General features: G+C 40.8%; 3 protein-coding genes across 5 annotated transcripts in view; 1 reads left to right on the plus strand and 2 right to left on the minus strand.

Annotated features, from left to right (window-relative positions):
- LOC145447973 (uncharacterized) overlaps window positions 1–27,148 on the minus strand; it is a 389,824-nt gene that overhangs the window by 111,521 nt on the left and 251,155 nt on the right. The window lies entirely within an intron of this gene.
- LOC145447626 (2-(trimethylamino)ethylphosphonate dioxygenase-like) lies at window positions 132–12,727 on the minus strand. 2 transcript variants are annotated; one of them, XM_080325871.1, is made up of 10 exons: window positions 12,337–12,727; window positions 11,434–11,561; window positions 10,240–10,441; window positions 10,102–10,177; window positions 8,914–8,958; window positions 7,096–7,220; window positions 6,337–6,430; window positions 3,522–3,644; window positions 3,343–3,447; window positions 132–412 (listed from the first exon to the last, which is right to left on the minus strand). In XM_080325871.1, the coding sequence occupies exons 1-10, from the start codon at window positions 12,414–12,416 to the stop codon at window positions 305–307; spliced, it is 1,086 nt and encodes a 361-aa protein (XP_080181997.1). In that variant the 5' UTR covers window positions 12,417–12,727; the 3' UTR covers window positions 132–304. The 2 variants fall into 2 exon arrangements, with proteins under 2 accessions (XP_080181997.1, XP_080181996.1); XM_080325870.1 differs by having other exon boundaries at window positions 6,229–6,430.
- On the plus strand, window positions 14,331–27,136 carry LOC145447625 (2-(trimethylamino)ethylphosphonate dioxygenase-like). Its single transcript, XM_080325869.1, has 10 exons — window positions 14,331–14,717; window positions 15,892–16,019; window positions 17,036–17,237; window positions 18,282–18,357; window positions 19,510–19,554; window positions 19,611–19,735; window positions 20,926–21,127; window positions 21,635–21,757; window positions 26,490–26,594; window positions 26,862–27,136. Exons 1-10 carry the CDS (start codon window positions 14,638–14,640, stop codon window positions 26,967–26,969), a joined length of 1,194 nt encoding a protein of 397 aa, XP_080181995.1. The 5' UTR covers window positions 14,331–14,637; the 3' UTR covers window positions 26,970–27,136.

The raw sequence follows: 27,148 nt of genomic DNA on the forward strand, positions 1-27,148 counted from the left end.
TGCCGCACATGCTGATCTACACAGAGATTCTTTGGTATGAGTCGCTACAACTGCCAATAATTACTGAAAAGATTTCGAGACCCGACCTGAAAGAATGCCGCATTGCCGCCTCCACCAACAATATAGCGATGTCGGAATTTCACATTTGTTTAATTGATATTCGAACGTCGATTGCCACACCCAATATGCATATATGCATTAGTCTAGAAATATATTTGACAGATATATATCTTCCTCGTGAAACTAGACTCGATCCACAAATCAAATTATAGCAGAGTTAGCAGCAGCACGGTAGAGTCGCTACTCAAAACCAACTTCGATTGCCACACTTCGGTGGGGCTATTTTCTTCCCGAGCTGATTGGCCAGAACCATGTAGGTGCTTTTCATATCATCGAGGTTGATATAGTTTCCCTGAAACGCGATTTACCGTATTAGATGTCTGATTAATAGCCATATGTAGTCTACCCTACATGAGATGAAATACACCATGGGTTACCTACCTTATTTACTGGTTATACAGTAACCCAGGGGTGGGCAATTATTTGTCTCCGCGGGCCAAATGAAGAACTGAAAATACGTTGGTGGGCCGAAACAAATGTTTAGAAATATTATCCAGCGTATTAATTATAAATTATTTCTAAATTGAACGCAGTGAACTGCACTGTTAATAAACGCTGCTCAGAGGATGCGCTGATATTTTAGATAATGAGAAAATGACGGTTAATTAATAAAAAAAAAACAATGATCTCTTTATTTTTCGTCATAATTCGACACAATGTTTAACATGATAAATTTTGAATTCTCTTCGCCCCACCTTTTTATAATAAGTCATTAAAAGGTATTTGGGACACCACAAAGCTTATCGTCTCGATTGCTGCCTTCCGAACAGTTGCGTTAATCGAAAAGTCATTGTCAACGTCTTGGTGTGTCGTGACGCGACAACGGCCGACGTCGAAATGATGATCACAATAAATTTGAAAGCATTTTTTCGGAGAGAGGGGTACCGTACCCATAATAATATCAATACTTCTACCCACGATAAATCGCGCAAAGCGCGAAAAAAATTCGAATAAAGTTTTAGAAATATCTGAAAAATACTCAATGAGTTACGTTAATTTACGAAATAATTTTGGGACCCCCTTCAATTGAGGGGTTTGGGATGAGGCAGTGATGGTCCTGTGTTTAGTGCTCCATACCGTCTTTGAATTTCAGCTTTCGGCTTCCGTTTTTAGACATGCCCGTTTATCCTTTATATGATGTCTCACAGTACAAACGAGCACTGATTGACTTGTTTTACGAAATAAGTATTTCAAAACGGAGCCTATAGCCTATCGCGAAACAATTTGCAGCTCAGACCGTGTAGCGCGTAATGTGACAATGGCAAAAAAGGTTTGAACTAAACCAGGGGTGGCCAACCTGCGGTCGCCGGAGAGAATTTGTGCTGTCGTGAACACGTAGTTCAATAAGTATGTGATGGCGGCCGACGACATGCAAATTGAATATACGAATTGACCCCCAAATTCAACGTGACTTCATTTGTTGATTTCAATAAAATGGCGGCCTTTGTAATCTCAGCCCCCCCAGTAGAAATGTTAATGGCAGAGGAAAATGATGCGCCCTATATATAGAAATATCAACTTCGAGTCGTGTGTTTCTCACGAAAGAAAGTTGTTTCTGGTGATTTCAATATCTTTCCACTATATACTGACAATCTTTATGGGATGTCAAGAATTAACAGCATGCAACAAAGTGAGTAACAACAATTGGCCACCCGAAAATCCATCATAATTTATAACTTGCCCTAAATTTTCGAAAACACCCCCTCCATCAACTCTACCCGTGAGCTGATCACATGGGTTGAGAAAAAAAATAAATGCTTGGTAGGAATATGTACAGAGTACAGTACAACTACTTATATTAATGACGAAATTCATCCGACCATAACAAATTCCAGAAATTATTCATAATATCCCTCGCGATTTGGGTGCGTATAGTAAGCCGATCTGAATGAATAAATAAATCAGTCCAAAGCTCATGAAACGGACACTGGGCAGTTTAGCATATGCATTTGGCCTCCAGTTAGTTCATTACGACTATGCCCTGGAATGCGGCTGTAGGCTACATGATAGTAATCCAAATGCGGCCGTGAATAGCAAAAAGGTTGGCCACCCCTTAACTGAACTCTATGGAAAGAGTGACTTCTTGTGACTTTATCTGTTTCGGCATACATTGCTGCATTGGCTTTATTTTGAATCTGGATTACGCACGCGAGCCTCCGGGGGACGTAATATGCTGCGCAATCGCGGCATATTAATGAACATGAACAGAACAGGCATATTAGTAAACCAATTTCTGTCCCGGTTCAGTTTATGCAGCCTATGGTTTTGTTTCACGCAGCAATATTCAAAAGTAGGTTTTATGTTTTGAATTCCATGCAAAGTGCCCGCGGGCCGCACTTTGCCCAGGTCTGCAGTAACCGGTAGTCGGAATGATAAAAGGATAAATAAAACACAACATGTTAGTATATATAATAACTAGTTGAACTTGTTTCTGCTTTGACAATGTCTCAGTTGTCTCCGGTGGCGGAAAGAACCAGTCGCATGTCATATTGAATATCTGAGTTACTGCGCTACATTATCTTCAAGAGTAACAGTGATGAAACTCACACTCACAATGATATATTGATGGGAAAGTCACCAGCCAATGCATATCAATTTCGTTTTGCTTAGTTTGAACATAATGAACACACAGGGAAGTCATGTATACCAGTGTTACTAATCAGGTCTTTGGTCTGACCCGGCCGGGGATCGAATGCACGCGACCTACCGATCAAGAAAGCCGGGCGCTTCACCATTACGCTTTCTTCTCGGCGAAGACATAAAGCGCGGGAAATCATCGAGTCGCGACAAAGCTTTAATACTTCAGTGACCAGATCACCGCTCATTCAGTTTGATTGAATTGAGAATTGAGTATTGAGTATTCATGAAGACATGGATCTGTTATTGTCAGCAAAACGACATTTTGTCTGCTTGATACTACTTCACTATGTACAAGCCAGCACTGCAGCCTGCTGCTCATTGTACAAAGCATTACAGATTGCAATAGCATGTACCGAGAACGAGCAACAGCAACAGTGCTGACTAAGCAGCATTTTTCGGATTTTATGCCTTCTTTTTTATGGTGGTGAAGACTTTTTTCAAATTTCTCCATACCCCCTACTGACAAAATCTCATGGCCCCGAGGTCGGGAGCCCCTGACATATCAAAACATAGTTACGTCATCAAATAAGCATGAATACCACATATCCCTGAATATCTCAAGGCGGAATCAATATAAGTTACTTGGAGATGTCTGACACCGCTTGATTGCGTGAATCCTTTTCTTGCGTGTGACATGCGCCTGTTGTTGAAAATAATCAAGTCCCCGGGCTTCAAGCGGAATAAATACTGTAAATGAAGAAGAACGGGGTTTCCTAAGTGCAAGGAGCGATATAGACTGTGACATCGAGTCCTCAGTTTACCTCAAGCTCTGTCCTTTTCACAATCTTCATAAAATTGACATACGCCTTGTAATAGGCTCCTTCATCCTCCGGTCGTATACGCAGCTGCCCCTCCAGGCCGGGATGCCACAGGATCGACACCACCTAATGTATGAAGTTATATTCGAAGACATTATGATGATTAAACGTATAGAAGCTTATCATTGTTAAAATCCATTTTAATGCTTGCGGTGCAGTCATATTTCAAGACAAATTCGATGAGATATCTCTAGGCTATCGACGGTTGTGATGTCAAACTCACATAAATTCCTTGAGAGTGGTGATAAGTATAATTATGGGCAAATCCGAGTACCTGACCTGGGCAATTGGATTGCAAGTCGAGTGTTACGCTTGAGTCTTTCAGTATCACTAAATAGGAGGATGTCATGCACATCGGGAAAATTTGAAAAGCTGAAATATTCACCTTCCAATGCTTCCCAACCGGTGGGTCGCGAAAGGATTTCTAAATATTACAGTTTCCTGTTCAATATGCCAAGTACCGCATCTTCTCCGGATCAGACAAGCAAATACGCGTTCTCATCCTCTAAAATAATTTGTTTTTGCGCCCATAAGCGCCACGTTCTCGTGCTCACAAAAATTCGTAAGCCAGTTTTCCTTCACAGTCATTTTGATTGGAGCCCGAAATTGGACAGTGTGTTATAGTTATAGTGTATGCCTAAGAATTGGAATTCCTTCCTCCAAAGGCTTTGCTTACGTTGATCGAGAAATGCAGCTATCCAGCCAGATTTGAAGGTTTGAAGGTGTTGTAATTATAATAAGCAAATTGCCGCAACGCAAGCTACTCAGAACTCCATTGTGTTCAACGTAAAAGATACGCGATTTCTCGTTTGTAATTATTAACCATATGTTACTGTTATGTGTACTAATTCTCGTCTGCTTCGTACACCCGTATTTCTGAATTATCGCGCAACTTGTCGGCAATCAGTTTAACTCGTCGCTCATATGACGCATCGTGCGACGTGCGTGGCGAGACAGCGATATGATTCACAGATGCAACACCAATAGGTTGCGGCTTTGAGTCCGACCCAGATCGACTCCATAATCATATTACAAGTTTTGGAGGCATATCTATACAAAGGCTCCTACTCTTCATCGCGTAAGTGGTGTCTTAAAATGGCTAAGAAGACGGTCACGCTGCAAGTCGGCAGCTACGGAATCATACTAAAGAATTCCGGCCCTGCGTAAATGACCATCGCAGTCGAAAATTACCATGAATACAGAAAAACAACAACAACTTCGTATTGTGCGCGAGTCACGCTTTCAATCGTTTTGTCATATCTCATTGTGGGTCGCACAATGAACTTTGGATGAAAAGTGGGTCGTGAACAAAAAACAGGTTGGGAAGCACTGCGACCGCAAATTAAGTATTGTAAGTAGTATCAGAAATAATTTCTCATGTGTATCAGTGTATTCCATATATGTGAGATAATACATTATGACTAGGGCGATTTTTTTACCTAAAACAGAAGATTTCGACCTAAAAAATCAAAATTTTGTGACATTTTTTTACCTTAAAAATCTTAATTTTGACCAAATTTAATCTATCGTATGCAAGTTAGGTGTTTTCCCACATAATGTTAAAATTGTACTACTCATTTTCATTTATGGTTGGAACTGTCTGTCGTTACGAAGTAGTTTGGCCTGAAAAAACTTTTTCGCCTCAAAATCTGACAAATTTTTACATGAAAAAACTTAATTTTAACGAAATCCGGCCCTGAAGAATTTCAGTAGTGACATTACGCATTATGGTAGAAATACCTGAAATTTCTTGTAATACAACGAAAGATACTTTTCAGCATTTTCGGGTAGAAAGTGTCTGTCCTTACTAAGTAGGTTGCCAAGAATGGAGAAAGAACGTTCAACAGCAGCAGTTGCCGGCTGACAACACTGAAGTTGTGCGTACACTGCTGGTGAAAAACCGTTTTGCTTCATTCTGGCAATGGTGTCTACATGAAAAATTTTTCGCTATGTTCTTCTTGATATAAGAACCATGCAATGCACACGCAGTCTTGCTTCAATTAGGAAATTGCGGTACGTTGAGCATAACACCATGTCAACCTATTTGTTTCATTGGAATGTTTATGATTCACAATCAGCAGACGATGGGCCGTATACAACGGTAGGCCTCTAAAGTAGTCTACAAGCTGTAAAATGCCAGATGATAAGTTCACCGACAGTGCAAAATCTACGATACAGACGAATTGCAGGTTGCAAAAAAAAATTGACTTCGTAAACAATTTTAACATTTTTTGACCTAACGCTCTAATTCTGACAAAATTTTGACAAATGACAACACCTCGGGTTTACACTACTTCAAAAGAATTGTCGTAAATTTCGTTTTTATGAATGTCACACGCATTGCGTGCTTTGGTGGAAAAATAGTATCGAAGCGATATCTCCCCTTAAAAATTATTCTTTGTCGTCAGAGGCAAAAATATTGAGTATTCAAAAGACGTGACTCTATAGCTATTCTACTTGAATATTTGTGCCTGTGTAGCCATTGTGGCAACTGGCAATGACATGATCTGATGAAATACACATCTGGGTTTAGTAGCAGAGCAGTGCCACGGCATGAGGTATGCTACGATACTCGCGATTAAATGCCAAATGTATTTGTGAATATAATATATATTAGCAAGTATACTATTATAGACTATAGTCTACTTACATTTCCAAAATAGTCGACCTCAATATGAGTTTTGGCGGACTCATACCAGCAGGGTTCCGGCCTGATCAGGTCAATGGTTTGGAAGGTAACAGGAACTCTGCACAAGACCTTGAAATCTTCAGGAGACTCCCTACGCAGGATATCAGCAGCGTGATACAAATCCACCAGCTGTGACTCTCCGCCCTGGACGGAGCTGTCGAATCTACAGAGTAAAACAGTCATCAGAGCGATGTCAGGAGATTTAAGTTTACCTTGCCTATTATCTCCAAACATTCTTATATGATTGTAGCAGGCTATAGCCTATTTTTTCAGAATGGGGATAATCGGGGTAATCGCAATTGATCGTAACTGCGCGCCAAACCTCTCGATAATAGCACGAATGCACTTATGTCGGTGGCCTTCGGAAATGTAGTAGGGCTATACAGACAGCCACAGTGTAGCCATGGGGCGACAAAAAGTTGTGTTGGTAATTTAGCTTATACGCAGAGGTGGTCACTAACGAGATGATTCTACTTTTCCCGTGTATTCAACAAGTAGATTTCGCCTACTTGAACTACTTGTATACTGTTGCTATTGTGTATTTAGACTACTTCTACCTCTACTTAACATACTTTTAGGCAAAACGATTACCTCGCTGTTGATCGCTTGTATGAGTGAAATTGTCATGACTACTGGGTGAAATGACCTTTGTACAACACCAACTGAATACGCATACTTGAACTAGTTTTGAATTGTCTTGCAATCGCTACTTCTACTTTTGCTCCAGTACCGACGTTAGCTGCTTCATCACCTCCGCTTATGGGTGACATCAGGTTTCTTTCGTTTATGACCAGGATAGACACGCGCGCGAAAATTATGAAATCTTACTCCATGGCATGAAGAAGTTGCACTCCTGGCATGGCTTCATAGAACGGCAGGTCCATGTGAAATGGCAGACCGAACACGGTGTATGCAGCGTTGCGAGGATCGACTTCGTTCTTGACATCCCAGACCTATAAAATACATCGTGGTTTCAAATCGCATGAAATGCTTGCACCCGGTCTTGGGCAACTATACATATCTTTCAACTTTTGCACATTAGATTAGAATTAGAATTTCAGCTATACAGTGCTTTCCAAATTTGACTACAGACTTAGAATTTTACTACACAGTTTTTTTTTTAAATCAGATTAAAATTAGAATTCTAGCTACATGGTTTCTTTCAAATTAGATCAGAATTAGATTCATAGCTGTACAGTGTTTTCCAAATTTCACCAGAATTATAATTATACTACACAGTAGGGATGGTGTGAACGTGAGGTTCACGTTCGCGTTCGGTGTGTGAACCTCGGAAATTTAGAGGTTCGCGTTCACAACAGAACCTTGGTAGGTTCTGCACTGTGAACCTTTTTCATGTATTACAATTTTTATTTCATTATAACATCTTTGGTTCATATTAATTGCATTTCAACTGCGGGCCACTCTATGCATGGCGCTGGCAGCATTAAAAATTAACACTATAAACGAGCATGCACCTTGACAATCTCAAAAGTTTTACTTGCTTTGTAACAAATGTTTACTCGAAATATTCAGCTTTCCGTTTGTGAATATTTAGTGTCTCTCTGCAGTGAGTTTGACCTGCGATCACACAACATCACGAGCGAGATACGTAGTCAGCGAATGATGCTCATATTCAACCAATCAATGAGATTGATATCGTTTTCTGATGCAAAAAAGCTAGCAGGGGTACGGGGCAATCTTGACTTCATATCTTAACTGCGTCACGAGAACCAAATCCTTGTGATTGAGGTGTTGTCTACTGCTGTAAAACTAGTTAATGGGGTAATATCGGTAGCAAGTATAGAAACCACTTTTACACTCAGCTCAATATCAATGTAGCGATATGCTACTCAGACGCCAAATACATTGTCCGGTCTGGCCTAGACCGTTAAGGCGTAAGCTTATATTCCCTGGTAAGTCCTCGTCGAAATTGTTGGCAAAGCGACGGAAGATATTGATTTTATAGGAGTATTATATTCTTTGATTGCCTCAGTTGAAACATTTAGTGACGTTTAAAACGCCAACATGTACTTCTGCATTGTGACATGATGTGGCCCGAGTCGTCGCTAGGTATCGTGTACGCTAATATAGGCTATCACTTCATTGAAAGATAGGGTTGGAATTAGCAATATGACGTCACGTGACGTCATGAGGTTCACGTTCGTGTTCACACAGAACCTTTCAAAAAGGTTCGCGTTCACACGAACCTGAACCTTTCAGAGGTTCACACCATCCCTACTACACAGGTATTTCCTAATTAGGTTAACATTCGAATTAAAGCTTCATGGTTTCTGACTAATTAGATCAAAATTAGTATTATTGAATTCGCGAAAACTTGGACATTGAATTAAGTTCAGTTCATATCCAATCATAGTTCATTCTGATAAGCATGAGAATAGAAAAAAGCCAGTAGCCTACAGCAAAGTTGGCTCATTTCTTACTGGACAGTTCTCCCGTATAGCAGTTACAGGAAAACCAGAAATTAGACATAAAATGAGAGCATATAAACATTTCACAATTTATATTAGAATTATAGTTTGATCAAAGCGACATTTCACAAATTATATTAATTGGATTACCGCCATTTCGCTCTAATTATTCTAGACTTATTGCTCGCACCACAAAAGCAAGATGCTCATTACTCACCTCGCCGTACAATGTCGACCTTATACATCCAAACATCCTGCTGACCTGTAGAATTGAACGTGTAACACAATGTATGAAGTTGGTGCAGCTGGTATAGGTCCTGGCAGTGTTGCGCCGTCGAGACGGGCTATAATGTACTGCGTGGAAGCTAAATTTTACAGAGATTTTTCTATTTGTAGATATCAGAAGTGGTCAAACTAGCAGGCAATGCAGCTCTGTATAGTGAAGTAGAATTAAAGCTGCAATTTCATGCATAATTACAAGCAGAAGTAGCAAATTCAAAGACATATTTAACTACTGGCGGTGAAAATACAAATTAAAGATTGATTCGGTTCACGGGTTGGATGCAATTAGCAGGTAATCGGAGACAGCTATTTTCGAAAATTGCAAGGTGCAACTTCGCTATCAACACGACATGACCAATGACACTAAAAATAGCTGCGAGTTTAGAAAATACGTTCAATATGTTCAGTTACCGCACCGTGACGCATGGCCTATTCCACCTGGTCGCCATTGATATTTCTCCTACAAAACTGATGCATGCATTGCATATTCACAAACTACCTTTTACTGTACAAAATCTGCAGCGTAAAAAGTGTGTAGCTTTTCCTAAAACTGTCGAGTAGAATTGAAAGTAGGCCTATCTAAAATCATAGTCACTTGCGTAAGCAGTGAAAGTTGTACGTAACTATACTTGATTACTCTGAAATAGTAGAAGTACTACGTTAAAGACCACCTCTGTCAGACAGTGTTGGGATCAAGTCACTGCTTTCGAGTCACAATTCAATTTGATTCATTGCACATTTTGACTCGAGTCAAGTCTGCACATTTTGACTCGATTCAAGTCAAGTCAAGTTGTTCTAGTTCTAGTTCGAGTTGCAGATTATGAAAAAGTGAGTTGCGAGTTTTAAAATTCGAGTAGTTCTTGTTCTAGTTTTAGATGCTATTCTTGAAATCCAGTAGTTTGTACAAGTCTGACAGGCACAGCGACTTAGTTGACAGCGATTACTTGATGACGTGAAATTGACTCGACAATTTTACTTCGAGTCACTCCACATTTTTGAGACTCCGAGTCCAGTCAAGTCTAGTAATTTTTGCAACGTAACTCGTGTGAAGTCAAATCATCTGAAAAAGTTGACTCGAGTCGTCCCGACACTGCTGTCAAGTATGATGTAAGCTCTCACTGACCTTCGCAGCCGCACGGTGCTCTTTCGGTACGTTTTCTACGATGCAAAATCCATCGTCGAAAAACTTTCTCAAGAACCTAAAATCGACCTATTTTTTAAGCTCGGTTCGATATATTTCCTAATATCCGAACCAACTCACTCGAACTTTCCTTGCTTCGATTCCAGAGATTCGTTCGAAACTCGGGGGATTTCCTTCGGATTACCGAATTTGATATCGCTCTGCGTGATAGCGGTCGTCATACATGTTTCACAATGACAGTTATCTCGTAACCAGCCCATCGGAATCGTGGTGACGTGATTCTCCATCGCTTCTTGATTGATTTCCATGTGTAGGATTTCGTCTGCGGCAAGCAGAAAATAGAAACCCAAGAATCTTTGGTAATCGTCATTTAATCATATTAATAGTTTTTGAATAATCATTTTTTTCAATCTTAATTAATATACAGTACTCGATAACAGGGTGGTAACCGAGGCACTACGTTCCGAGTCACAAGTCAATCACACTTTTATAGTTTTGACTCGAGTCAAGTCGCGTCATTTTCAATTCACCACCGAGTCAAGTCCGGGTCCAAGTCAGTGAGTAGAGGATCGAGTCCGAGTTCAAGTAACTGTATTCACTGTTCACTTTTGAGTTTAATCCGGTTCAACACAGTTATTTCAACTCTGCCCGAATTCCTAGTTTCGCAATTTTCCTCAGCCCTAACAGTTGCCGGCCCTATTTTCCAAGTATCAGGATTGATAGACAAAATACCAATCATGTGGTAACTTTACTATTCTTCGAAGTTACAATAATATGTCTGTCTTGGCCGTCCTTATAGTCTCGAGTCATATGACTTGGTCCGAGCCATTCTCAATAAATCGAGTACAAGTCGAGTCAATACACAAATTGACTGGGGTCGAGTCGAGTCATTGTACGCAGCTGAAAAAATGACTCTCGAGTCAAGTCCAGTCACCAAAATATCGTGACTCGAGTCGGATTCGAGTCAATACAACTCTGCTGGATAACTAAACTCCGATTCACACCTCGTAGGATTTATAACCGCGATATAATTCTGAGTTATGTTCTGCTGTCGTGTAACACCTTTTGTGTGTGAGTACACAGTCTTTTTTGCTCATAGTGTACATCATATTTAGAGCGCAATGCAGCAATAATGGATGACACTCTTCACACACAGAGAACTTTAATTCGCCATACTTACCGACAACGACGTCATTGTGGTTGAAATTGAACGCGTGTTAGAGGCTCAATTTACCCAAAAGATGTACCAAACATCCCCACACAACAGGAATCTCACTGCGTAGGCCTACGGGTATGCCACTGAATAGTGATTACCCTCGATGAAGGCTTTCACGATGATCATATCTTCTGGAAATGCGTCTCTATCCACGGGCATCATCCCGGAGAAGGATGGAAGGCATCTTTCACAGCGGCAGTGGAACCTTAATCTTTTCACGTGAGATCTTGAAACAATGCGAGATCTTATATTTCAGTAGGCATCTGGCTTTACATACAATAGGATTCTTACTGCACTAAGGTGTATAATATACATCGGTATATTTCATCTAAGATGGGTAGTCTGTTCATTCGAAATATTGATAAACAAATCGATATCGCACATTAGAAAGCTATAAGAGGATGGAACAAAATGCAAGTTTTGATTTGCAAATAGGGATTCCCGCGCTGCTTTCTGGTAACACCTATGCATACTTTACTATATATCTTTCTGTATCAAGGGTTTCGCTTCATTTCGAATAGGAAGATATGTGCCTACATTGAGTTGAAGATATATAACGCATTATTCCGGCACGCCCGTCTGTTGAAAACTGTCCTATATTCTTAGGAAAAATGGTGTGGATTTCCACCCGTACACCACCCCTGACACACGCGTGTGAATATACACCCATAACACACGAAACCAGCACTTACGTCAGACCTATGCCGCGGTATAAATCGAGCACAGCATTTTAATCCAAATTATACAATATACAATATACATGCACGTTGTAACGTATGCAGCTATGCACGTATGCACGTAGGATTTATGACCGCGATATAATTCTGAGTTAGGTTCTGTTTCGAGTATACCACCTTTATTGGCCCTTTGGGTGTGAATACACACTCTTTTCGCTAAGTGTGTACCAAAATTGAATGGTTGGCGATTCCTTGCACCATCGCCCGGAACCAATATACTATAGGTGCATGCTAATATATGCTCAAAGGATATGATCTACTCACTGCGTTACATGGCCGTCTTCCCAGCATATGAAAAGGTTACACTTATCATCACTCACTCGGAGTTGCGCTTTTGGAGCCATCCGTGCGGACCGCTTTACTTGGTTTGAATGGCTTTGGCCAATGCACGATCAGGTCTGGAGTATCATCGGTTGTTACACGTAGATGTGCACATTGCAGTTTCACATGGTATTGACTCGACTAAAAGCCAATCGATAAGCAGACTATTTTTATTATCTTAGAGAAGGAGTGCTGTATGATGAGAAAATGATGTCAAATTGAAAGATATCATCAGATTATAATAATTCGGACTGTTCTCATGCATGACATCAAACAAATCCCTCAACCCCTCCTCATATATTGGTCGTCGTAGCGGTACATAATAGGTGTCAAAGTATAGGATTCAACGACGGGGGTTCAATTGATTAATTACAAAACAGAATGAGATGTTAAGTGGGGTTAGGCTAATCGCATGCACCCCGATATGCCATCCGTTACCATGGATTCGTCTCATGTGAATCTGAAATGATACAAAGTCAGTGGAACGGAGCTAATCAAGAATTAAAACACAGGAAAGGACTGACTCGTACAGTCACCAGTGTGTTGTCCACACACTTACACCTACTATATTGAGGTTATCTCTGGAAATTTAATCATCGGAAGTGGACTTGAGCAATACAAATATCTTAGAAAGACGTTCGAGTAAATTGCGTCCGAGCGGGGCCTACGATACTTACGCAAATTTTCAAGGGCATCGCCGGATTTCGGAAGTGACAATAATTACGCAAGGTTATATAAAAGAAAGCTGTGATCGGTCACTTGCGGCCATCAATTGTCCATTACGCGACAATTGAATTATGCACTTTTGACCATTATAAAACAATGAATACCATTTCGTACGACGTTTTATTATAGCCTTTACAAAGGCTAAGCTTTCATCAACGCGATTGCTCAATAAAGCAATTGACTCGTTGAGTAGCTAAGCCTTCGTAGCATTAAATTTCAAGTTGTGATAGAGGGGGTTGTTGTAGTCTATATGCCAAAATCTTACCGAAAATGAATTGACTTCGCAGTGTTCGCACACAAAGTTATCGTTCGTATTTGAATCAAGGCAATTAATGAGGCAGGCGTGACCCAATTCGCCGCTTATCTTGTGTCAATATCAATTCTCATGTATATAGCAAGTTTAACGAGATTGAGGACCCCGGCCACAAGTAGAGATTGATAGAGATATTTACACATATAAGCAATATGCATGCACAGGTCGAGCTTTATTGGTATGTTGCAATAGGAAAATCGTGAGGAATTACATATTTACTGCTATGTACATTTCGTTATGATAGACGTGTGAAATAATGTGATACTCAGTAGAGAGAGCGAGAGAGAGTCTTTATTTTCATTCAACCAAAATAAAATACATAACAAACAGACGGCAACAATGATGACACAGAGAATAATCGCATAAGCACTATTCGGTATCGGATGGGAGAGAGATAGAGAGAGAGAGAGAGAGAGAGAGAGAGAGGGAAAGAGAGAGAAAGAGGGGGATTTTATTGCTTAGTCAACCGTAACGTTAACAACAAACAAATTGAGTATGTGAAAAATACCCCTCCACACAACACATACACAACAATATTTGTGTGTATACTGCGTAGCTATCTGTAGGTATAATCGATGTCAATGTCAGCGGACAATTAGACACGCGATTACATCTCAAGTATACACGCACATTTTACTGTACTGTAGAGGCAATACTTTCTTATAGGAGTTGTGTTGTTGTGTGGCAATGAGATCGTTACGCAAGATCACTGTGATTACAAACAATGAAGAACTTCACCTATTGCATACCAATTTCAATTTCAGCTCTGCAGCCGCGAACCTTGCCCGAGATCAAAATCCATACGTTTTGTATCGACCTTGCGCATGGTTGGCTAGATGAAATACCGTATGCTGGTAGTGGTGCCTGTTTTTCCACAAATGAAGTGACGTATCAGGTTGATATTCCAGCAAACAGCAAGCCAATATCGGCATTCGCTGCACAAATACGGCGTGCATTCGTCAGAACAAGTGATAGGTGATAGGTCACGTACTCGGCAGACAGCTATATGTTTGTGTGCTACGAATAGCTTGCAACTCGGCAGACTGATAGCACTGTCGCGCTATCTGCGACCACATAACAAGAGTAAATAGGCTGTGAAAGCGAAATGTGCTCCTTCACGAATCGCTCATTTTATTTCTCCGCCTTCATTCATTCTAAGAACTATCTATTCCTACTGGGGTGGCGTTAGCAAGACCCGTTGCAAAATGGCACCAAACGCCGAACTTGAGCTGAACAACGAAAGATCAGCGGTCATTATTAATTGGGATGACGGCCACGTTTCGAAGTGAGTAACTATATAGTCTCCGTTTATTGCTTTCATATATTATTGTCCTGAAAGCAGAGTTAGACCACTAGAAAATTGTCTGCTTTTCCGAATTAGATTAGAATTATAGCTACACGTTTTTTGCTTAATTGGATTAGAATTAGAATTTCTGAATTCTCAAAAAGTTGGAGATTGAATTAACTTCCTAATTAGAAAAAATAATACAATATTCAAGTACAGTTGATATCAAATCAGTGTGCATTCTGATGACCACGAGAATGGAAAATGGCTGTACACTAGGGCTCTTCAAAAATGACTTTTTTGTCAAATCGTACTGGCTACTTGGTAAAATTGTTAAATTGCCTAATTTAAGCCTACACACCAAATTTGGTTCAATTCCAGCCAGTAACCGCTTTGCTACAGGAGCAGAAAGTTTCTATTTATCACATAAAAAGAAATAATAAAAAAATTGAAAATTTTCTGTTCATCCCATGAAAGTGCTAGGCTGTCTATAGAAACGATGCTCACCAAATTTGGTTCAATTCCAACCTCTGGAGGCGGAGTTAATGCCGTCGAAATTTTTGGATTTGAATAAAATAGTGTTTACGGTGACCGATTCTTTGTTTATATATTATAGTTGTGCTCACCGTAAATACTATTTTATTCAAATCCAAAATTCTCGACGGCAATACCACCTTTCACTGGTTGGAATTCCAAATTTGGTGAGGATCGTTTCTATAGACAGCCTAACACTTTCATGAGGTGAACAGAAAATTTTCAATTTTTTTATTGTTTATTTTATATAATAAATAGAAACTTACTTCTCCTGTAGCAAAGCGGTTACTGGCTGGAATTGAGCCAAATTTTGTGTGTAGGCTTAAATTAGGTAACCTAACAATTTTATCAAGTAGCCAGTACGATTCGAGAAAAAAAGTCATTTTTGAAGAGCCCTACTATACACCAATCTTGGCTCGTATCGCGTTATACAGTCGTCCTATAGCATTTTCAGGAAAACCAGAAGTTAAGTAGATTTAAAATAAAACCATAAAAACAGTACACAATCAGATCAGAATTAGATTACCGGCATTACACTCTTTGTAGTCCAAGTTACAAAACTATCATTACCCAGTTGTCCACGTCTGCCTCAAACCGAGATAAGTGCGCTACCTACCAGGACGTTCAATGCTATTTTCAGATCGCACGTGACGCGATTAAGGTTCCACTGCCGGTGCAAGACATGCGTGCCATCCTTCTCCGGAATGATGCCGGTAGACAAGGACGCTTTCTCCGATGACATGAAGATCACCAAAGCTGAGATTATCGGTATTCTCTCTGGCCTATGGCGTTTTCATAAATATTGGCGAAATACATCGGGGTTATCCGCGAAGGAGCTAGTGGCCGGTATCGGCTGAAAAACATGATATCGGTCACGTTATAGTTACAACACAGTTACAACAGTTTAAAATGTGCTACGCCCGTTGAAACTCTCATGAAATGATTTACAGTCATACAATTATAATACGGTATAACTACTGTATCTACAAAATCCCGTCATGAATTTTTAGCAAAGGCAATGAGCGAAATATGCAATTGAATAGTATATTCATATTGAAATGAACCTGAACATTTTCGGCTGATACTCGTCAGGGGTAATCGTCTTCAGCTAGTAGAGAATTGGAAAGAAAATTGTATGTCAACATCTGTATCCCAAAGTCTGACGCCACCGGCATGAAATTTTTAATAATCGATTGATAATCCGATTGTTGATATACTATATTGTTTCTTGGGGAAGCGAGTGGCGTAGTTGTTTAAACCCTGCAGTCACGACACCAATGGTTGGTTTATCTGCGGGCTCCTCATCGCCGATCTCGCTGTGTACACAGCTCCTTGAAAAGCCCAGAAGAAGAGAGAGCCGAACTCTGGAAATATGGCCAGAAAAAGACCGCAAAGACAGTGATCTTAATGCAATGTCCGTGCTGGGTGCAAATGACCTGAGTTGTTAAAAGCGCCCAATTACGTGCGAATCAAACAAACAAACAATACTATGTTGTTTCTAATTCTCTACTAGTTGCTGGAGATTATCCCCGACGAGTGTCAGCGGAAGATATTCGGATTCATTTCAATATGAAAATACTATTCAATTGTATACCGAAGTTCTGTACCTCCAACAAGCTCGTCAAATCAGCGGAGTGTATTTATTGTTCTGTTGGTCAAATCAACGATATAATAGATTTTGTTTTGTCAAGAAAATAAGTAGATATTTAGACAGATGAAGTCCGGATTCAACACTGAACATCTCCCCATGTATATATGTTTACTGTTTGGCCGTCCGCATTCAGACGGAATCTTCAACATGGAGATCAGTGGCGAAGCAATGGATGGCCACGTGACAACCATTCCGATGACTTGGTTACGAGAAAATTGCCGCTGTAACACGTGCATTGACTCGGCAATCGGAAGGAGCAATGTAAAGTTTGGGAACCCTAAAAATCTTCCAAGTGCCTCTTACGAATCGCTGACAACGAAGGAGGGAAAATTCGAGTACGCTAATTGAAATACACAGTATATGAACTTGACAAAATTGGCAGCGAGTTAACATATACTTGGGCATAGGCAGACTTGGAGTAGATATAATTCTATAGTTGTCCGAATAGACTGATTAGAGAAAATACCGGTAGTATAATTCTAATTTAAAATATGAAATGTTTCTATGCTCTGATTTCAATTCGACTATAATTTCCCGTTTTCCTGAAAATGCCGGTATGGTTGACGTAGTTTGGAACTCACACGGTGGTGGCGGGTACATATAGATATATCCCTTTACAGCAGGGCCGGCCAACCTTTTCAGCCAAAGGGCCACATTCGATTGACGAAATATTGCGCGGGCCACTTACCGCGCGAAGCGCGAAAATTTTTTGAAGTTCATAGGTCAATAATATTGTCTCTTGACTATATTGCGAGCCTGCCGTATATCGCTGGGCTAAGTTTGCGAGTAATGGACTATTCGGCGCATGGACATATCGATATCGAAAGCTGCGACCAGCATGCGTCAATCTTTCCGTGCCTAGGTTTCATAGTCAACGGTCTTACTGCGAGTGCAAACGCAAGGTCGCATATGTTGAACGACACTCTGTCCCGTAATCGCGAATATAGTTAGACTCAATCTGATACATCGGGCGTTCTTCCATTTTCACGAAAAGGGCAACAATATTAAAAACAAGGAATCGAGTGACAACATGTTACGCTAAGCATGCAGAAAATTTTTACTTTTGATAAATCCATCGCAAATTATTCTGCTTTATTGTAGTGTACGAAGATATACCAATATGCGACTGGCTGATGGATCTGTCAATGCGTCGGAACTGATATTTTAGTCATCACATCTCAAGTGTTGCGGCCAAACTAATCAAATTTTTGGTTGGCCTTGCAAGTTCACAATCTGTGCAATCCATTTTTGATATTAGAAATTTCGGAAATTACCTCGCGGGCCACTCAAAACCTTCTCGCGGGCAACATGTGGCCCGCGGGCCACGGGTTGGCCGGCCCTGCTTTACAGTATATTTTGATAGACGCCTTTCTCTTTAGATGCCTGAAAAAAGTATTTGACGATGGCTTTTGTGTCATTAAAAATGTACCGAGAGAACATCTCAATGTGATCGAGGTGAGTAATGTCTTCGTCAGGCCTCTTAAACAGGCAGTCTCAAACGCGATACTGAATTACTCAAGGAAAACATAGAACTATGCTTAATGACCCGCGGGTGAAGAGCAGACTATTTAGCGGTTTATAACTCTATTCAATCGGTCAATCATTGTATTTTTAACAACACATTTGTTTGCGAATAATGGTGTCGATAGAATAGAGCCCTAATAATCAGTAATATTATATATCATGTATACATTCTATAATCTTTAGGCTTGATAATAGAGTAGCTCACCGAAAAACAAAGGTATTGAATTGGAGGTAACAATTTGTAATCGATTCTCTTGTCTGGCCCGTCAGAGATCAAAATAAATGAATCCAACCTGCGACCCGATTTGAGTTCACATGCCTGAAAAAGCGTTTGAGCAAATATCTTCTATTATACCGCATGAATGAAGATAGTATAGCCTCGAATGTTGCATTTTAACGAAGTTTAGTATTGTGACCCAACCATGCTGTCTGAGCAGCTCAGGAGCAAGTACTCAAGAGAGTGAGAACATAGTGTTCACACTACGGTATGATACGAATGCTCAATCGGTTGCGCAACGATGGCCAATGTGCTTGCCGTTTGCGCTGCTCCTCGCCTGCTCCCAAACGGCATGTTTGCGTCACAATACCCAACTACGTTAAAATGCAACATTCGAGGCAGATTTTTTTTTTTTGGGGGGGGGGGGGGGTCCAGGACCACGAGCAGAATAAAATTTATATTTTCGCAATCAGTACCACGGTAGCTTTCGATTGATACCCGGTCAAAAATTACCGCCAAATTGCCTTTGATCAAATGGAAAGTGTGACGTGGAACAATCTTATACTGCGCCGTGAGATTTGCTTGCGTCCAAACCATATAGGACATTATGCTCTCACTCACTCAAAATCGCATTAGATATATGGCGAGTGCGAATTCTCATAGTTCCGGACATCAAGTTTTACCCTTTACCGATGCGCACACTTTCTGCGATCAAATATTTATCACGTTTGCTTGGCGGACTATATCTTGCCAAATCTCTATCGACAAATAGTTTACAAGCTGTACATTAGAAATGCTTTCCGACATATTAATATTACTATAATGGGTCGTGATTTGAATACTTGATAACTCCGACTTATCTTTAGGTCGGAAAGATGTTTGGATATATCCGGTCAACCCTATATGATACGGTGAGTAATTTAGGGTTCATAAGTTTTCGGAATTCAAAATTGAACGCTATTGTCAGCACTTTGATGTCAAATACGAGCCGGATCCTTACAACTCCGCTTACACTTCGTTAGGACTTCCGTACCATCAGGATTTGCCATATTATGAAGCGATGCCGGGGGTGCAACTTCTACACGCCATGGCGTAAGATTTCGCTATTGACTACTGGGGATTCTAACAATCCTCGACTGCGCCTCACGCTTGGTGGGTTCAGCTGGGTACAGCCAACCGCGGTATACCAATATTCAAGAGCGATATTGATGTGTAATCATACTGAGTTCTAGTGCCAGTACAAGCATAAGCATCTCTGCATGGATATCAGAATCAAATACCATGTGAATCACCATCGCAATCAAGTGGGATCGAACCACTTTTGTTGCACACATATGCATAATGATTCCATTCTTGCAATCCGACGACCGCAGGTTGTAAATCGCATAGCTCAGTAAACTCAAGATAATGTAGTAAATTACATACTTAATATTGCACTAATATTATTATTATTAAATTTCAACTTATTTTTGTGTGTGGTGTGTTAGACCATAGTGTCCTATATGGTGTCGACGCAGGCAAATCTCACGCCTCAATGAAATTGTATCACGTCACAATTTCCATTTGGCTACAGGCAATTTGACGGTCATTTTTGACCGGCTTGCCGAGCATTAAATTTGGTAAAACGGGTATCAATCGAAAGCTGACTCTGCACTGATTACGAAAATATAAATTTTATCCAGCTTGCGGCCCTGGAACTCCCACAATCAGCCTCGAATTTTTCATTGTTATGGGGATTGGCATTGGGACGCAACAATGGTGTCTGGGTCTTTTTCTCTTGAGCTACTCTCTCGCTTCGCCAGACAGCATTGTTACGTCCTGAGCTACTCTCTCGTTTCGCCAGACAGCATTGTTGCGTCTCAATGCCAATCTCCATAACAATGAACAATTCGAGACTGATTATGGGAGTTCCAGGGCCATGAGCGGAATAAAATTTATATTTTCGTAATCAGTGCAGAGTCAGCTTTCGATTGATACCCGTTTTACCAAATTTAATGCTCGGCAAGCCGGTCAAAAATGACCGTCAAATTGCCTGTAGCCAAATGGAAATTGTGACGTGATACACTCTCATTGAGGCGTGAGATTTGCCTGTGTCGACACCATATAGGACACTATGGTTAGACTTAGAGGTGATAAGTATTACTTTTTTCATGCCTCTTGAAAAAGGCTCATGGCCCCCAGGTTGGGAACCTATGTTGTACAGTATGCAGGCGTCGTTGAAATCAAATCCGCCACTACAATAATGCTCTGTCGCAATTCAATTATGACTTTCCACTGTGCAGTTTCGACGAATCCATCCAAGGAGGGGAGTCCCAGTTAGTCGATTTGTTCCGCGTCGCGGATATACTCCGCAAGGAATCCCCGGAAAATTTCGAGGCGCTATGCAGGATTCCAGGCACTTTCCAAACCAAAGACCTCGCCAGACCTCAGCCCGCCTGGTATCAGAACTCCAAAACGCACATCGAAGTGGACTATTTCGGAAATGTGGGTATACTGACATACATCGAGATGTGGTCAAAGTAGTCATTGTTGGTACACCACCAGTAGTAGTAGATATAACTTCGGTAATTTTTACTACAGTACAAGTTAAAGTAGACATTTACAATAAAAGTAAGTATTCTAGGCCTACCGTTACCGTAGAGATCGAAAACTGTCAAGTAGAAGTGGAAGTTGTCAAAAATCAAATCACTCAAGTAGTTGTGAAAGTAACGCCGTGAATGTCTACTCAAATACAAGTAAAAGAAGCGACTTCCAGGCTTGGCAAAACCGGAAAGTAGTTTTACCGCCTCTGCATACATATCTCCGCAGACAACTACCTACGCTGTCCGACGAGCGTACTGTTACATCATAGTGACAGTGAGTCTAGTCAGTGGTCACGAATATGTTTTCCGTAACTATGAATTCTAAGAGCTCTGCCAGATTATTTTATTGAAACTTAAGGCGTTACTCAACTCCTCCGATTCGCATGTTTATATCGCGAAATGCATGTAGGTGGTATCCATACATTGGAATCCTGGAGTGGAAGGTGCCCTATGCGTGCGACAGGAAGATGAAGCAGCCTATTATATGGCATATGTGCATTTTCTGAGGATTTTGAAACGCCCAGAGTTGGAGGTGAGCATGAGCAACCGCTATTGATCTATCAACGGTTGTTTGTTGTTTGTGGTAGGCCTATTCATGGTGTTTTTCGATAGCAACGGTCTTTTACGCCTATATGGAATCTCTGTCCATTTTTTGAAATAAATCCTGCGTGATGAGAGATTTTCTATATAGAATAATTAAGGAATTAAACAGAAAATCCTGCGTGACGTTGCCACAAATTCCACTCCGGCTTTTACGCGGGCCGATAGTCTTTACCACGATTATACCCTTGCTGCTGATACTGCTGCTACTGATACTGATGCGAGCGAGATAGTGTAATGGTTATGCGTCCGGCTTCTCGAGCGGCAGGTCGTGGGTTCGATCCCCGGCCGGGTCATACCAAAGACTCGAAAATTGGTATCCGCAGCTATCCTGCTAGGCGCTCAGCAATCACGGATAGCATGGAGGAGAAAAAAAACGGGGGCGCAGCGGGGCCTACGATATTCACGGCCTTATCTGGCACATTACACCGGCAAGAGCTAACAGGCCGACGCTCACATAACAGAAATTTGCTATTATGCCCGGGGTAACAATGGGCGATCATTTTGATTCGACGATACCTCTTGACGTAACAATCGGCGATTGTTTTGATTTCGCTTCTTACACCAGCGGTACTGGCGTTATGAAGAGAGTTTTCGAGTTGAAGGTAGGTTGAGATGTTTTAAGCTGTCGTTTTCACCATCTTATAGTATTAGGCAGGCTATAGTAATGCGATTGAACTACTCTTTAGCAGACCTCTCACGTTTGAGGTGAAGTTTTTGAGCTAGTCACCGCGTTGGAAATGTTGTAGAATGATTCCGTAGTTGGCTAGTGCTACAGGGACGATATTTTTATTGTAGTGAAAATCTGTTCAGCTGTCACTTCCACCTGCTTATAGCATGAGGTAGGATACCGTTATGCTGTGGTTAAATGATTCATGTGGCCATTCTTACAGTGAATTTTGACTGATTGTATACTTGGTGACACAGGTTGGACTTGATGAAAAATAATCAATAATGGTCAATAAATGCTGTGTTTATGGTTGTAAGTCTGGATATTTGACAACAAACAATAAAGTTTCGTCGTTTCAATTTCCTTCGGATGATTTGGAGTTACAAGAAAATGGATATCATTGGTCAATAGACGTGATCGGAAGCCGACGAAGAATTCTGTCATTTGTGCCTTGCACTTCGAATCCAAGTACATCAAAGACTGTGGCTTGCGAAAAAAACTGCTTTTGGATAAAAAACCAGTTCCGTCCATCCGATCTGAGCAGGAGCTGCAACGGCCTTCAATGATCCCGACTGTGAGTCCGTGCAGAAAGCCACCAAAGACCAGGATATTTCAGAAGGATCAGCTGAATGATTTTGAGCTAGCTGATAGAATAAGCAGCTTATCCGATCTGACTGAGTCCCATGCTCCAGAAGGCTATACCACGTACAAAAGAGACAATGAATATGTAATATATTATCGTATGGAATTCCATGATTTCCCCAAGGTGTCAGAATGCATAAGGATTGATGACAAGTTGCATGTCAAACTGCAGTGTGGTGGGAAAAAAATGTACAACCCCCAGAATTATTGCCTGTCAAAGCAAACATTCAAAGCTCTGATTGAAACCCTCCAGTCACAGTCGCTGCGTATGGCAGACTTGTTCGCAGAGGGGTATGAATACATTATTTTAAGAAAATTACAAAGTGATCCGATTGAACGAAGATTCTCACGGTATAGGCAAATGAGTGGGGGGAGGTTTCTGGTTGGATTAACAGAAGTTACCAATTCTGAAAAGATAATACTGCTCCGTTCCATCCTAAAAATTGACTTAAATTTCTGGGAGCATGATATTTTTGTTTCCAGATCCACTCATTTTGACGATTTCAAACAAGTCATTGAAGATGTGGCCATTGAAATTACTGGATCAGCTTTATCTCCTGACACTGAGGATGTGTCGTATGTTGTTGCGGGGTGCATTGGTAAAAAAGTCCTCGATAAATTGGCTTGTCAGACTTGTTCCAAGATATTTTTTGATGAGTCCTGTGGCGCAAGTTCACGTTATTTCGACTTACTTGATCGCGGGGGACTGCTTGCTCCTTCAGAACCACTCGCCAAGTTTGTTTCATCCAGTTTTTCAGTCCTAGATGGTTGTGATAAAATCATCTGCTGTCACCCCCCAAGTCGCAGTCAGGGAAGCTGGTGAATATGTTTTGCATCGTTTTGGGGGGCCTTTACGCTTCGCATGTTATGATCATCAAGATCGAGCTTTGAAATTTGCGAGCAAAATCATAGTGAATATATTTTACAATAATAAGCAGAAGCTGGTAAATGCCTCTGTCAGAAAAGATGCTGTGAAGGACTTTAAAAAACGACAGTTGAACAAGATGCAGTTTGCATATTTCAGTGATGCATTTCCTTTCTCATCACTTGTAGTCGAAGCTTGTATACTACAAGTTTGTTTTTGTAATTAGTTTCTAATATGTCATGTGTACATGTACTGTACAGTGTAGGCCTACTAGTTCTTTTTCACATGCTTCAATTGATTTATCATGCAATAAAATACTTCAAATGAGCAGGTCGGTGTTTCACTATAGCTGTATACTATACAGTGTATAGTGTTATACAGCCTACCCTACCTCAGCGATTGGTTGATATCTGCGACGCTGTCTCTTGTCACTTTCTCAAGGTAAGGTACTGATTCGAATACATCAGCTTATCTCAGGCGAGGCGTCAGGTAGCAAGAAGCGAAATCGTCCATTATCTCGTATTTCTGCTTTGGGAGCGTCGGCCTGTTAGCTCTTGCCAGTGTAATGTGCCAGATAAGGCCGTGAATATCGTAGGCCCCGGGCGCAGACTAGATGACCTCATGGGGCCGTATCGCAACTCCGTCGTCAAAGCATCTCGACGGTGCAGGCGAAAAACAATACCATATCTCTCTCTCTCTCTCTTGCTCGTCACAACCCCCTTTTAGGATTATTTAAGACACCGTTACGCGGATCAACGGTGGAAGCAGGCACGAACTGGTTGGTGGATCCGAATTTGTCCGCGGAATATTAGTCATTTCACACCTACTCATGGATATATCACCTTTCCATTCTATTCTGGTTGAATATCGACATTCGTACCGGGGGGCTGCTGACAGAATTTCAGCATCCTCACACCCTAAAATGTGCTATCACGCCATGGATATTGCGACAGTAAGCGACCATGAGCAGTGGACCCCTTTCCGACCAGTCTTTGACTGCGACTTCGAATATCGCTTTCCAGAAATCCACTCATTATGGGACCGTGGCACAATCTCCAAACGACTGCGTCCCAGTATCGCCATAATTAAATGAAAGTAGTTATCGTATTTTACCAGAGGTGGTCAGTAACGAAGTACTTCTACTTTTTCGAAGTACTCAAGTGGTTTTCCTCTACTTCTGCTACTTACTCAAGTAGATCTGTTTTTCGCTACTTCTACTTCTACTTAGTAATATTTTGTGAACTACTTACTTACTTACGCTATTTTCAGTTTGTCAAGTAGAAGTAGTTTATTCCCCAATAGGAAAGATAGCCCAAGGAATTTTGGGGCTGCTGTTCTCAAGTGTACCAACATTTAATTATCATAAAAGTCATGTAATACCCAGAATTTTCGTTGCGCTTCGTGCACAGTAGATATGGTGTGACACATATATGTGTTAACGAAAGCATCGCTGAATATAATTTAGATAGCGGTTTGCGTGGTTCCTTTCACACCGCATTGTCACCTAGACCAAATATTTCATCACAGTAAGTATTGCTTCCCATAATATTTGAAACTATCGTTTCGCAATCTAGCATTAACCTATTATACCTAGCAGCCTATGACGCGTCCAAATCTGGAAAAGTGGACTTTGACTTTTTGCAACGTTAGACCTGTTTTAGCAGACCACCGTTTTTAAACTTTCTGGACAATAGACATGAATTATACTTTCCGCTTTTTTTTTTTAAATTACGAGTATTATACGTTGAGTTCTAATCACAGTTTCAGTTCTTTTGTATGCAAAACATACATGTTGAAATATAAAAGCAAGTGTACCTATGCCTCATATTTTCCGAAAGTAAAGCTACACGCTATATCTATATGGCATTTTTTCGATCTGCCATATTTTTCATTACCGTTTACTAATCGCGCAAAATGTTACAGCCGTATCCGACACAACTAGTCAGTATTGCTCTGCGACTTAACTAGGGGCCCTATAATGTGGGGGAGGGCGCCTTGCCATGATATTCTCTAAAACGGGGTGTTCGAGTAAACAAAGAATTAGTATCGCATTCCATATCTACACCATCATTTACATCCCATGATATGGAAGACTGCTTATTCTGTCAAAAATTAACACCTCCTGGGATGCATCAATATGAATCAAGCTCTCTACACCTTCCTCATAGCTCAATTTGCAGCTTTTGACAGTCCATGCGAACGAATTACGATTGTTTTCACAATTACTTACTTACTCGAGTAGATGATTTAAAGTCAGTCAATTCTTCTTCTACTTCAAATAGTTTTAGATTGCTTATGAAATAAGTACTTCTACTCGTACTTGAGTAGATTTTTCCGTCATTACTTCTACTTGAGTAGCTTTCTTGACTACTTTGACCACCTTTGTATTTTACACCAGAGTAGGCCTACATGGTAATGTGCCAAACTATAATCATCATTGGTTTATTAGCAATTTATTAGCAATTATAAGGATACATTCTGTCGCAGTACCTGTTTCGCATGCAACCGGGAGATCTGATTCTCTTCAACAACAGACGCATGGCCCATGCCAGGATGGAATACAAAACATCGGAAGGGCGAAGACACTTGCAAGTTAGTTTTAGTTTATTCGAAAGTTAAAGTGATCGTATTCTGGTCTGGTTTTCTATCTTAATCGATGTCATACACTCACAACCGCTTTATTACACGGATTAACGACTTTCAAGCATATCGACTCGAGGATAAATCAATGTAGATCCACAGGCATGGTTATGACCTGTAGTCATTGACGCTGCAGACATGCCCGAGCAGCAGCACACGTATAGGCCAGCCCTATATAATACTTTCCAAGACTCTTCAAACTGATGCAAAACTTTTCAGGGATGCTACATCAACCTGGACGATATGAAGAGCACGTATATGGTGCTCGCGCATCAACTGGGGAAAGATGTGGTCTCGCCGAAGTGTGGTAATCGCAGCTGGTACTGAATCGCATACGGACGCGGAGATGGATACAATTCGATGCCTCGACAATTTAATTTTGTCTAATGTCGCCAACGATTGGAAGTGAATATTACCTCATTCTATGTTTATCAGGTATATCAATTGCCGTAATAATATTACCAATGATTAATAATAAAATTTATATCAGAGAATTTCTGGCTGGC

Source organism: Botryllus schlosseri, chromosome 10 (genome assembly GCF_051294905.1).
Source record: "Botryllus schlosseri isolate E-star chromosome 10, Bs_hap1, whole genome shotgun sequence".
NCBI lineage: Eukaryota > Metazoa > Chordata > Ascidiacea > Stolidobranchia > Styelidae > Botryllus > Botryllus schlosseri.

Coding starts and splice junctions, on each gene's coding strand:
- LOC145447626 (XM_080325870.1), bottom strand. CDS start 12,416: ATGGCTCCAAAAGCGCAACTCCGAGTGAGTGATGATAAGTGTAACCTT. Junction 6,431..7,095: donor CAACTTCTTCATGCCATGGA/GTAAGATTTCAT, acceptor TTTACTCTGTAG/ATTCGACAGCTCCGTCCAGG. Junction 3,448..3,521: donor TGAAAAGGACAGAGCTTGAG/GTAAACTGAGGA, acceptor CTTCATTTACAG/TATTTATTCCGCTTGAAGCC.
- LOC145447625 (XM_080325869.1), top strand. CDS start 14,638: ATGGCACCAAACGCCGAACTTGAGCTGAACAACGAAAGATCAGCGGTC. Junction 16,020..17,035: donor CACCAAAGCTGAGATTATCG/GTATTCTCTCTG, acceptor GTCCGCATTCAG/ACGGAATCTTCAACATGGAG. Junction 21,128..21,634: donor AAGTGGACTATTTCGGAAAT/GTGGGTATACTG, acceptor AAATGCATGTAG/GTGGTATCCATACATTGGAA.